Below are 11750 nucleotides of genomic sequence, written 5' to 3'. Positions count from 1 at the left end.
TTAAGCTTTATGATATTTAATTTAACATGGTACTTTTTGTTCTTCTGCATCTTGTTTGTAATACAGGTGATGGTGTGGAACTACTTGGCCTTTTGTACTCGTGTGGGTGAGACATGGGTGCATGACACTGTTATAGAGACCCTGGTTCGGGTAGTGACAGTTGAAAATTCTCTTTCAGGCACGCACTTCTAAAGGAATGAAGCGCCTCAATTGAAAGGAAACAATATTTCAGGCATTCATCTTAAGTGGGGTACCTCAATTGAAATTGATCTAAGAGGAAATTAAAGATTGAAAGAAATGGGGAGAAAAAAGAAAAGTAAGGATATGATAGACAAATAACTACATAAGAGGATTGTGGTGGCAAATATGAGCATTACGTGAGATGCCACCCCTTGTTACAGATCGAAAGGAGGGGCATTCCATCAAAAAAGGGTGTGCAAAATTTAATCCATTTGAAAAAGTAAGCGAAATTAGAATGGATGAGTTCCTTTCTTTTTTTTTAATTGTTAAAAATAGGGATTTCACAAAAGGCAAGAGAGAATCAGATAGATGCAGTGTAATGGAGTGCCATTACCACTCCTTTCACAAGGATCAAACAGCATAGGGAGAATATTCCCAATATTCTCGGTGCCCCCTCTGTCACTCTGAAAGGGAAACTACTGATCACCTCTTCTTCAACTGTTCTTTCTCATCCTGGGTGTGGAGAACTATCCTACGGCGTTTCTCCTACCGTCGTGCTCCTCATAGTCAGCTTAAAAATGAAGAATTGTGGATTCGAGAAACCTTTAAAGGGAAATCTCGAATGTCAATTGCCATCAGAATTGCGTTTGGGGCCACCATTTATCACATATGGAAAGAGAGGAACAGAAGAATCTTTGAAAACCAGAGCATCCACAAGCAAAATATCCTCTCGGAAATCCTTTCCTCTATAAAACTGAAAATCCTTTATCTGCGCCTTGAAGACCCCCCTAATGCAAGATCGATTAAATTTGCAGAGCTATTTGGATTTCCAATATTTACTAGATCTCCTCCTGTCCGCACATGTTCCTGGAAACCTCCTGATGGAGACATTCTCAAACTGAATACGGACGCTTCCTTAGCTGAAGATAAAGCCTCCATCGGAGGCATCATTCGCGACAAGGATCATATCATCAAGGGAGCTTTCTCCTTGGATTCTCCCCGTCATTCCATAAACGAATTGGAGATTGAATCCATATCGAAAGGAATCCAGTTGGCAATCAGCAAAGGAACGGATCGGCTATGGATCGAATCGGATTCTTTGCAGGCAGTGAGCATCATCAAAGGGGTGCTTAAATGCCCATGGCGGCAAATTGCAAAAGTTCACCAGACCCTCCGAGACCTCAACTCCCTGAACTACTGGCATATCTCTCATATCTGGAGGGAAGCCAATGGCGCTGCGGATTTCCTCTCTAAGGCATCTTGCCCAATTAAGGGAGAATGTATCTCTGTTTTGGATCTCCCTCGGGAGCTGCTTCGTATTGTGGCTTCTGATTCTTCGGGAGTCCCCTATGTAAGGATGTAACCTTCTTTTTTATTAATAAATCCGGTGGGGGTCTTGCCTAACCCCAGCTTACCCATCAAAAAAAAAAAAAAAAAAAAAAGAATATTCCCAATATCCACAGTCCCCACAATTTTGTTTCCCCACTTGCCAACACCTTCTGAAGTGTGAAAGGAACATCTCTTTAACCAGCCAACAAGTGTGTGTTTGTATTTAGATAGGTTTGCACTACTTTCCAATTCCAAGGCCTTCTGTAGAACTAGCAATGATTATGGCATAGCTCCAGATACTCCCATGTTATTGAACTGTTTTGGGTCTGATCTGGATGGTTATGGCAAGCCTGTGTGAGGGTTGGCGGATGACGATAACTGCCGATGATAGCGAGAAGGTGATCGAAAGGGAGGCAAGCGCCAAGACAATCATGTAGGGCGGCTTGAGAAAATGGGAATCTAGCCTGGCACTGAAAATAGTAAGGGGTTTTGGGTTTGCAGCGGGGAGATGGACAGTGGCCTGACGAACGTTGAAAGAGACTAGTGAGTAATCAAGGAAGGTATAGTATGGGAAAAAAATAGTAGATGTAAAGCTGGGTGGACAGCTAGATCGGCCGTTCGTCGGAGATCGGTGCAGGTAGTGTTGTGGTCAGGTCAAAATGATCAACTGCTCTTCTAGCTCATTGATGCTATGATCTATGATTCGTTGGCTTTTAAGCCCTCTTCGTGACACATCACCAAGCGGCGTTTTCTTCGCCAATCAGTATCAGTCATTATCATAAGACATTTGGAAACAATATTATGGGATATTCATCATCAAACTTCGGCAAATGCTTCAAATCAAAGGATTCTATTTTCTTATAGGGAATTCTAGTGAAAATTTTATTTTCATATTTGAGAATTTTTATTGTAATCAAACGTATGTCTATTTTTCAATCCACATACGTTTGAGGTGGCATGTTAGAATATGTGAGATCTCACCGTCGGCTTGGGCTGAAATCAAACCGTTGGATCTCACATATTCTAACAGGGAATTGAGTTTTATGGTCAGATGGACCCTAATTCTCATGGATTTCCCTCCTAAACCAGATTAAAATTTCATAAATCATAGGGGTAATTTGGTCATTTTCCTAGAACAAACTAGGGGTGCAACTCGGGTCGGGTTGAGGCCAACCCGACCCGACCCGACCCGACCTGATTTCCAACCCGACGAGGTTCAACCCGACCCAACCTAAGGAACCTTTTTTTTTCCAACCCGAACCCGACCCGAATTTTTAAGCTTAAAAATATAAAAAATCACAAAAAAATGTCCGGTTTCACTTGGGTCGGATTGCAAAACCCGAACTCAACCCGGGTTGGGAAAACTCACACCGACCCGACCCTTTTTTGGGGTCCAACCCAAGTTGCACCCATAGAACAAACGATTTGGGTTTTGTTCTTAACGAGAGGTAAAGATACAACAAGACCCCTCTCACCGCACAATAGAAAAGACTCCGTATGATTTACTTCCACACACTCTCTCTCCAAAACCCTTTTCCCCTAAAACGCCTCTCACCGTACTGTCAGAATCCGGTGCAAAAACCCTCCAATTAACGCCGGATTCCGACCTATTCCCGTAAGATTTCTAGTAAAGAGCTCGATTTTGCTTGATGTGAAACCCCTCCCATTTTTGCCAGAATCTGACTAAAGGTATTTTCTTCTCAAATCCCCATTGTCTCTTTTCTCTGGTAGATTTCTAGGGTTTTTTTAATTTACTTTTCGCCTGCTTCGTTTCTCTTTTGGCTCTGGTGAAAAGATTGGAGAATTTAGGCTCTGTTTAGATTGGAAGAATTTTTGGGAAAAGTTTGAGAAGGGAAAATATTTCTAAAATTTCTTACATTTTTACACATGAAAAAACATAACTTCAACCACCCCTATTCAATTTTTATTTAGAAGGACCTTCATAATCATATCATTTCCATTGAAACTGAGGAAAAAAAATTTCCCAAGAAAAAAATTTCCGTGAGAAATGTTTTTCTTGCAATCCAAACATGGTCTTTGGGGGGAATATGGAAAGGAACTGTACTCAATTTTCACATATATTTGGACTGTTAGAAATTAGAATCATCTGATTGATGCGAATTTTTTCTATATCTCATCCAAGACTACAAGCACAAATTTCGCAGTTAGGATTGATTGTCTAATCACTGATATACCATGGGTTCCAATGCACGAGATCTTGTAGCACTTACCAATAAGGCCCTGTCAATTAGTATTACACAGAAGAAAGCAATTATAGATACTAATGCAATTAGATCAGCTCTTCACGAGAGTTAGGATTGTTCTTAGCCAGTTGATGCCCATTTTTTCTGGTATGAGTTTTTGAAAAGCTTGTAAAATTCATGTTCCCTATGCTCATCTGCTAGTTAATAGGTGATAAGCTCCATTTTTTCTCTCACCCATATCATCAATTGCCATCCAAGCGGAGTTATAGAGCAGAAGGATTACGGGGCAGTTAATTTCACGTCCTGTACTTGAATGCTTCAACAAAGCGATAACTTGAAATTTGAATTTTGCGATCTTATGGAGATATCAGATCAAAACAACCTTGGAATTAATACTGAAGCTGTCACCAAAAAGGAAACATTAGAGTTAGACACCTTTATTAACTAAAAGAGATCACGAAATTTTAAATTTCTAAGTCTCCTCATTGGTTAGTTCTCCAATAATAAGTATTTCTGTTGAAGGGAACTTCTTTGCATTAGAAGTAGAATTGTCTGACTGTTTCATGCTCTGAAAGTGGTTTGGTATTGCTTTCCTGCTTTTGCTCCACTAATTTCCTTGGGAATCTATTGTACTTATACTGAATCCGAACACATTTCCTGACACTGAATTTTTACTTGTTTCCACTGGTTGGCATGACATTATATTTGTTCAGTTTCTTCAAATTCCTACAGTAAATTTAATACAAGGGTGAAATGTTTGCAGGTTTTGGTGAGAACTATAGGGATATGGAAAGTGGCGCTAATGAAGGCAACGAGTCAATTGACTCTCACATAGGTGACAAAGTTGATCTCACTGAATGTGAAATGGTAGTGGATATCGAACATGATGTGGCCGAGGAGAACAAGATGGAAGAACATTCCGTTAAGATGGACTTAACTACATCTGAAGGAGAGGAGCCTCTTATAGGCATGGAGTTTGAATCTCAAAATGATGCAAGGTTATTCTATAATGCATACGCTAGGCGTGTGGGGTTTGGTACCCGTATAAGCTACTCCCATCGTTCGAGGCGTGACAGGAAATTAATTGCTCAGCAATATGTATGCGTTAAGGAGGGATTCTGTGTGAGTAAGGAAGGTGCAACTAAGCAACCTCGTTCCAGTACAAGGATTGGTTGCAAAGCATCAATGACTGTGAAGAAGATAAACCCTGGGAAATGGGTTGTTAAGTCTTTTGAAAAAGATCACAACCATGAACTAGCGAGTCCAACTGAAGTGCAATTCCTTCGATCGCACAGGGATATGTGTGAGGTTGTAGGAAATTCGACTGCAGATATGCAGTCTGGCGGAACTAACAATATTGGCTCTAAAGAAGAGTGCACAAATTTTGTCGCTGGTTCTCATCACAAGAAGCTCGCAGTTGGAGATGCTCAGGCCGCCCTTGATTTCTTCAACCATATGCAAAATGAGGATCCTTCCTTCTTTTATGCAATTCAAGTTGACAAGGATGATCGTATGATAAATGCATTCTGGATTGATGGTAGGTCAAGGATGGCTTATGAGTACTTTGGCGATGTAGTAATCTTTGACACAACATACATAGTGAACAAATATTGCATGCCATTGGCTTCATTTCTAGGAGTAAATCACCATGGCCGGTCTGTGTTGTTTGGCTGTGCTTTACTTGCAGATGAGACTGAGTCATCATTTGTTTGGTTATTTAAGACATGGCTTACGGCAATGTCCGGGCGCCTTCCAACATCTATAATTACCGACCAAGATAGGGTTATTCAAACTGCAGTTGCAGAGGTATTCCCAGAAACTTGCCATCGTTTTGGGATTTGGTGTATCCTAAGAGATTTTTCAAACAAATTGGGTGATATATGTAAAACACATAAGAATCTCGAACATGAATTTCGAAATTGCATCAACCAAACTGAGACAATTGACGAGTTTGAATCATGTTGGGGGTCACTTCTTGATACATTTGATCTGAGGGAGAACAATTGGCTTCAATTATTGTATGAAGATCGTCACTATTGGGTCCCGGCGTACTTGAAGGGAATTTTTTCTGCTGAAATGTTTACAAGCCAAGGAACTAATGACATAAACTCCATTTTTGATGAGTGCGTGAATGTAGACACCAGTTTGGAAGAATTTTTTAGGGAATATAGTGACACTTTAGACAGCCAGTACAATAAGGAAGTCCAGGCAGATTTCGACACAATTTACAACAAATCAAATTTTAAGACATCGTCACCTATGGAAAAACAAGTGGCGACCCTCTACACTGTAGAAATATTCTCAAATTTTCAAATTGAATTATTTGAATGCTTTGGTTATATTGCAAATAAAATTGCAGAAGATGGGGCAATCAACATATATATAGTGGCAAAATTTGGCGAAGAGAAGAAAGCTTATACTGTCACACTCAATGTCTCTGAAATGACCGGAACTTGTAGTTGCCAGATGTTTGAGTTTTCAGGTATTCTTTGTAGACATATATTGAGTGTCTTTAACATAACGAATGTTTCTATGCTCCCACCTTATTACATATTGAAGCGATGGACAAGAAACGCTAAGAGTACGGTTATGTTGAATGAATCCAATGTTGAAGTACAAGGTAATTCTCGACAATCTATGATGTTGCGATACAACAATATATGTCACCGGTCCATCAAAGTTGCAGTAGAAGGGGCAAGATCTATAGAGAGTTACAATCTGGCATTGCATGCTCTACAAGTGGTATTGGAAGAGGTTGTTAGCATCAATGAAAGTGTTGTGGGACCCCCACAGCTTGGCACTCCAGTTTGTGAAAGTAATCATCAAGAGAGAATCAACAGAGGGGGTCAAGCAGATAACCAGATGAATGCATCAATGTGGCACAATTCTCATCATTCAAAGGCAAAAGGGCGTTTGTCATCTTCTAGATTAAAACCCGGACCAGAGAAGGAAACACGGAGAATGAATACATGCAATACGTGTATGAAGCCTGGCCACAACAGCCGTACCTGCCCAACGTTAACAAATATGGGCTTTGACATTATTGGAGACATTCAAATGGTTAGAACATCATTCAAACTGCTTAATATTCACTTAAACATGAGTTGCATTTATTAAGCAATGATTCCTTTTTACATTCTTTCAGGCTAATTTTGATTGGGACACATCAGTTCCCACCAATCAGTGTAGCATGCAAGGAAACTTTACCAGTATTTGAAGGTAAATACATTGAAATGACTAACACTTGTGAATGCATACAATTGAGCTACAGTTCAAAGTCATGACTTGTTAACTATGGATGTTAGAATTTGCGTCCTTAAAACATTATTATCTGTAATGCAGTGGATGTTTTACCCTTGTTGTTACTTTTTAGTATGTGATTTATGTCATTAATGCTGAAGCACTTGTCTTACATGAATTGGATGTGAAAATCAAATGGGTCATTGGGTGCATCCCAGCTTGGAGTAACAGGATGGGCAGGTGGAATTACCGTTTGGATATTTAATTTTTCGGTTATGCATACAAAAAAAATATAGATATGTTCTATTGCCCAAGCTCAAATGCAGGAATATAATTTAAATTTGTCAAGAACTTAATGGCCCAAGTACGTCACTGAATTAATATATTCTTGGGTTAATAATATACTAATGGTTCAGATACTATATTTCAATTTGAAACTGAAAGCACAAGTCTTGGGTATGAAGGTGCTTTTGAATTTCACTGGACATGTATCTGAGTGCATGTCCCAAGAAATATATTGATTCTTTCATCAGTACTGCACTTTCGGAGTTTTGTCACTGCTTATTTGGGTGCTTCTTAAGGCGGTTTTATCCTCTTTAGAATCATTTCCTAGGTGGCATATAGAGACTAGTTATGGATCTTGTGTGAATTTGAACTTCGCTAATTTCTATTTTAGCTCCATTTCATGTCTAATAGGTGAAATTCTGACCAGTAGTGCTTCTGTTTTTGAAGTAGCTCTTTCCTTAGTTATTTGAATCCAAGATGCCTATGATATCTTTATTTGTTTCTTTGAGCTGAATGATATTGATTTAGCGTGAGTTTGAATGTACACCCAAATTACACAAATTGCAATCTAAAAAGTCCCAAATTGCACCTGAATTTTAATTTGAGTTTTCATCCAACCAGACTGTTGTGGAATTAACCAGATCATTATGTTTGTTTTAGACATCGATGCATACCTTTTGATTATGACTTCGATCTGTGGTTTTGCTGTCACATGCTTGAATAGGACTAGATCTAGTGCATTAATGTTTCCTTTTTCTTAATTTCTATTCTTAGAATGTCATTATTTCCTTATTCTGGCTTTCGTATCTCCATCTAACTTGAAAACTAATGCTTCAGAAACTGACTTTAGTGACTCTGTAGCCTTTTATAATCAGTGTCTGTGATAAAAGTTGACCATATCATGTCAAAACAACAACTCCAAATTCTTCTTAAAAAATATTTTCCTTAAGAAATACTAGTTGCAATGTGTCTTTGTGGATGTCTTCCTTGAATTTTTCTTTATTACATATTGGAATTAGACTTCTCTAACTCTATGTTGATTTACTTAATGGTTTTGGCACAAGAAGTATTAGTTGCAATGTGTCTTGGTGGATGTATTCCTTGCATGTTTATTTATTATATATTGGAATTAGACTTCTCTAACTCTATGTTGATTTGCTTAATGGTTTTGACATTTATAGATATTATGGTCCAAAAGGTCAGAGATGCAAGCAGACAGTTTCTAAGATATGAAGGGCTCAGTTTGTTCAATGTTTGCATTTGTCAGTTGTAAAACTTCTGATCTGTTGCAATACCCAGCCATGGAGGTACTTCGAGAGAGACAAGGAAGAAAAAATAGTTGAGTAGATTCTATAGCTTCTCTGACATATTGGATGTTTGCCGGCTGTACTAGTTGAATCTGTATGGGAGGAAGTTGGGAGCAGGATTTCCATCGTAAGAAAATGTTCAGGCTTTAGCTTCCTTGCTACGGAGTATTTTTATGCTTTGGGTTTATGAGAAGAGCGACATAATGTTTCAGAGGTTATTCTGGCTGGCTGCGCTGCTGTGAAGGGTTTAAATTTTGCTGAAAATGAATTTGATTCAATCCAAGCCTGACCCATTTGCAAGGTAAAGCTCAAACTTAATGCTGAAGAACCAACCCGAGTTGCACTCCTAATCTCAGGTATTTTGTTGATATGTTTGTGTTAATATTTAATTAAAACAAGATTAAAAAAAAAATCAATATATTCCGTTTATTTTTTGTTGATATTAAGTGGGTTATTTTGGTGTTTTTATGTGTGTGCAGTGTGATGCAGTTATATGAGAATTCCCATGAGATGCAGCATGAACTGCACCTTACATCTGATAGGCCCCACCATAGAGATGCCATACCTCAATATCCTTTTCATTGAACAGTTTTAACTTTTGGTATGAGGTCTTTTTTCCATTGAATTTGTCGTTTTACCCATTAAATTCTTTGGTTTGTTTGATCAAAGTGATCTTTGGCCATGGCATCTATTGTGGGGCCCATCGGATGAATGGTTCAGATCATATTGATGTTATGTTGAATGGTCTAATTATCTCATGCTAGATTGGAACGTTATATCATGCCCTAACGAGGTTGTTTTTGCTAAGAGGACTCCTCTGAGATTAAGCTTTTATATACTTTTTGTTCCCAAAAAAACAGTAACTTTGCTAAGATTTATATAGACTTGGGTGATGATAAATGATTCTCCTCTAAAACCATGAATGCCTTTGTTCTTGACGAAAAAGGCTGTTGCATCTGTTATTGCCCATCCATAAAAATAGAAAGGACCATAAATTGATTGTAATAAGTTTCCCAAATCTGCTAATAGTGATGCAGACTCCTTAGCCAGGTCTGGGGTTCATCGGGCAGGTCTTGAGTGGTTTGATTACTTCCCTCCTTGATGTATCTGTTTTTGCTTTTTATTTTTTTATTTTCTTTTGTAATTCAGTTGGTCCATCTCGGCTCATTCCTTTATTAATGATATTTTTCACCATTTCAAAAAAAATAAGTTCCCCAAATTACCGAGAATTATTCTCTTGCACAATCTCTGTAAATCATTAGCAATAATCCTTTCTCTTGCTAAGGTCCTGTTCGTTTAAAATTATGACAATGGATTGTGAGTGCCAAACCAATTATTGGACTCAAATTTAGGCCTAATTTTGAGTCCAACAATTGGTTTGGCACTTTCAATCGGTTGTCATAATCTTAAACAAACAGGGCCTAAATCTTTGTAATTCTGTTAACTTTCCTACTTCTCAATTGTTGTAATTATGTTACCTTTGGTCGCATTATGATCATCTCTTTATTAGTTGGATAAATGTCACTCTCACTGTGTCAGTTCTTGCTCATGTCGTCAACCTTAACACTTCTCGAAAGGTTTGGTCAACTCTTGATCAGGCGTTCTCTGCTCACTTTGTGGTTAAAACTCTCCAAATTCAGTCTTAACTTAAGAATCATCATCAGGACTCTTTCTATTTCTTATTAGCTTCAAAAGCTAAATTGATGGGGACATAAAAAACGGGCGTGGATTCAAGTTTTACAAGCGCAGACGTGGACGAGAATGATGGCGTAGACTCTAGCATGGCCACGAACATTGCCTCATTTTTTTTATTATTTACTTTATATTTTCGTCATTTTATTTGTAGCCTACTTTCTAGGCATCAAATCACATCTAGGCTGGTAATGGTTCTCAATTACCAATCACTTACACTGATACTATCACTCTTCATACACTCATTTATCCCTCTTTCTAATGTCTTAAATTTTGCAGATATTAACAAGAATCTCATTTCTCTTGTACAATTAACCAAATATCTTTTTTTATTATTTGGAATGGCAATGAACCAAAGATCTCGACTGAATTTATCTTTACTTCTCTTTGTTTTATTTTCAAGGATAGATTGTAGGTAAAAACCCTCCACAAGGAGGCCGTTATTCCATCACCATTGTTTGACCTTCCTATGTTCATGCTTCTGAAGCTCTTCTCAGTCACCGCTTGAGTCTGGCATCTTGGTCTTCTACTTAACTATTTTCTTCGTAGCTTAGCCAAGAATATAAAAGGATTTTACCATTCAAATTTTCTATAAATAAAGAATGTTTGTCCCCAGTATTTGGTTGGTAATATGTTTAGACTTTCATTTACTCTGTCTGAAGAATGTAATTTACAAGTCTCAGCGGATCATTTCTAACGTTGTCATCGTTTTTATTTAATTTTAGTAGATGAATTTTCTTGTTTTACTTTGCTGTAGGGCGGTGATAGAATACCCCTACCAATTGTGAAGCCACAGATCGGTCTGTCTCTCATGAATGGATGGTGGGCCCAACAATTAATTTATTTAAATGCTTGAGCAAGTTAGGCCCCAGCCTCATCCATGTCTTTCAAAATGAACTGTACGGCACACAATCATATTTGGGAAGAACTGTGACTTAGAAAAATCTCGTTTGTTGATAACCTCCGTCCAATCAATCAAATCAATCAAATATTGATTAATACGTAATCAATCGATCGATGACCTCTTGACAGCATCCACTAATTCAAAACTTAATTTGAAAGCTATTTTTCGACAGGATGTAATCTTAGGCTTAACCTATGCTTATTACCGACATTGCTTCTTCTTCGGGAAAAGTTCACGAGCCGTGGGCCTTCCACACCCATGTGATTTAAATACTGAAATGCTTATGCAGTAGTGGTTTACCCAGTTGAGTATTCAAGTTTATTACAATTTTAGATGTATACATAGGGAAAGCCATGTAAAATGATGGATTTATCGGCTCCTAGTTCGCGATTGACGAGGCTCGAACCTGCGGCTTCCGCCTTAACAGGGTGGTGCTCTGACCGATTGAACTACAATCCCGGGATGGGGGCCATCAAATGGATGGCTTGGATCATCCTATGGTGTGGACCGTATACTTCATTTTGAAAAATATGGGTTGGGCACAATTGGGCCTTAATGTTACTAGGTCTCAAAAGTCCGCTCCATCAGATGATTCAAACCCCTATAATC

At 38.4% G+C, this 11750-nt stretch overlaps 2 protein-coding genes across 12 annotated transcripts; both read left to right on the top strand.

Moving 5' to 3' along the window:
- The first annotated feature begins 802 nt into the window (after positions 1-802).
- On the top strand, positions 803-1543 carry LOC143861298 (uncharacterized). The gene has a single exon (XM_077372235.1). It carries the CDS (start codon positions 803-805, stop codon positions 1541-1543), a length of 741 nt encoding a protein of 246 aa, XP_077228350.1.
- A 1431-nt stretch (positions 1544-2974) lies between these two features.
- Positions 2975-11227, top strand: LOC143860093 (protein FAR1-RELATED SEQUENCE 5-like). 11 transcript variants are annotated; one of them, XM_077370614.1, is made up of 6 exons: positions 2975-3198; positions 4477-6773; positions 6884-6932; positions 8420-8672; positions 8758-8846; positions 9025-9381. In XM_077370614.1, the coding sequence occupies exons 2-4, from the start codon at positions 4500-4502 to the stop codon at positions 8509-8511; spliced, it is 2415 nt and encodes an 804-aa protein (XP_077226729.1). In that variant the 5' UTR covers positions 2975-3198; positions 4477-4499; the 3' UTR covers positions 8512-8672; positions 8758-8846; positions 9025-9381. The 11 variants fall into 11 exon arrangements, with proteins under 11 accessions (XP_077226729.1, XP_077226724.1, XP_077226727.1 ...); XM_077370609.1 differs by having other exon boundaries at positions 8758-8901; XM_077370612.1 differs by lacking the exon at positions 9025-9381 and adding an exon at positions 10995-11227 and having other exon boundaries at positions 8420-8846.
- Positions 11228-11750: the final 523 nt, after the last annotated feature.

This window comes from Tasmannia lanceolata, unplaced genomic scaffold (assembly GCF_043159265.1).
Source record: "Tasmannia lanceolata isolate RefF3 unplaced genomic scaffold, GAP_Taslan_0.1 ptg000037l, whole genome shotgun sequence".
Taxonomy (NCBI): Eukaryota; Viridiplantae; Streptophyta; class Magnoliopsida; order Canellales; family Winteraceae; genus Tasmannia; species Tasmannia lanceolata.
The sequence above is the reverse complement of the archived record's forward strand: the minus strand, read 5'-3'. Positions and strand labels throughout refer to the sequence as shown.

Bases quoted from the DNA above. Each gene is read 5' to 3' on its own strand.
- LOC143861298 (XM_077372235.1), top strand. From the start codon at position 803: ATGTCAATTGCCATCAGAATTGCGTTTGGGGCCACCATTTATCACATA.
- LOC143860093 (XM_077370612.1), top strand. From the start codon at position 4,500: ATGGAAAGTGGCGCTAATGAAGGCAACGAGTCAATTGACTCTCACATA. The intron at 6,774-6,883 runs GTTAGAACATCA...GGGACACATCAG, and splicing joins TTATTGGAGACATTCAAATG to TTCCCACCAATCAGTGTAGC. The intron at 6,933-8,419 runs GTAAATACATTG...TGACATTTATAG, and splicing joins AACTTTACCAGTATTTGAAG to ATATTATGGTCCAAAAGGTC.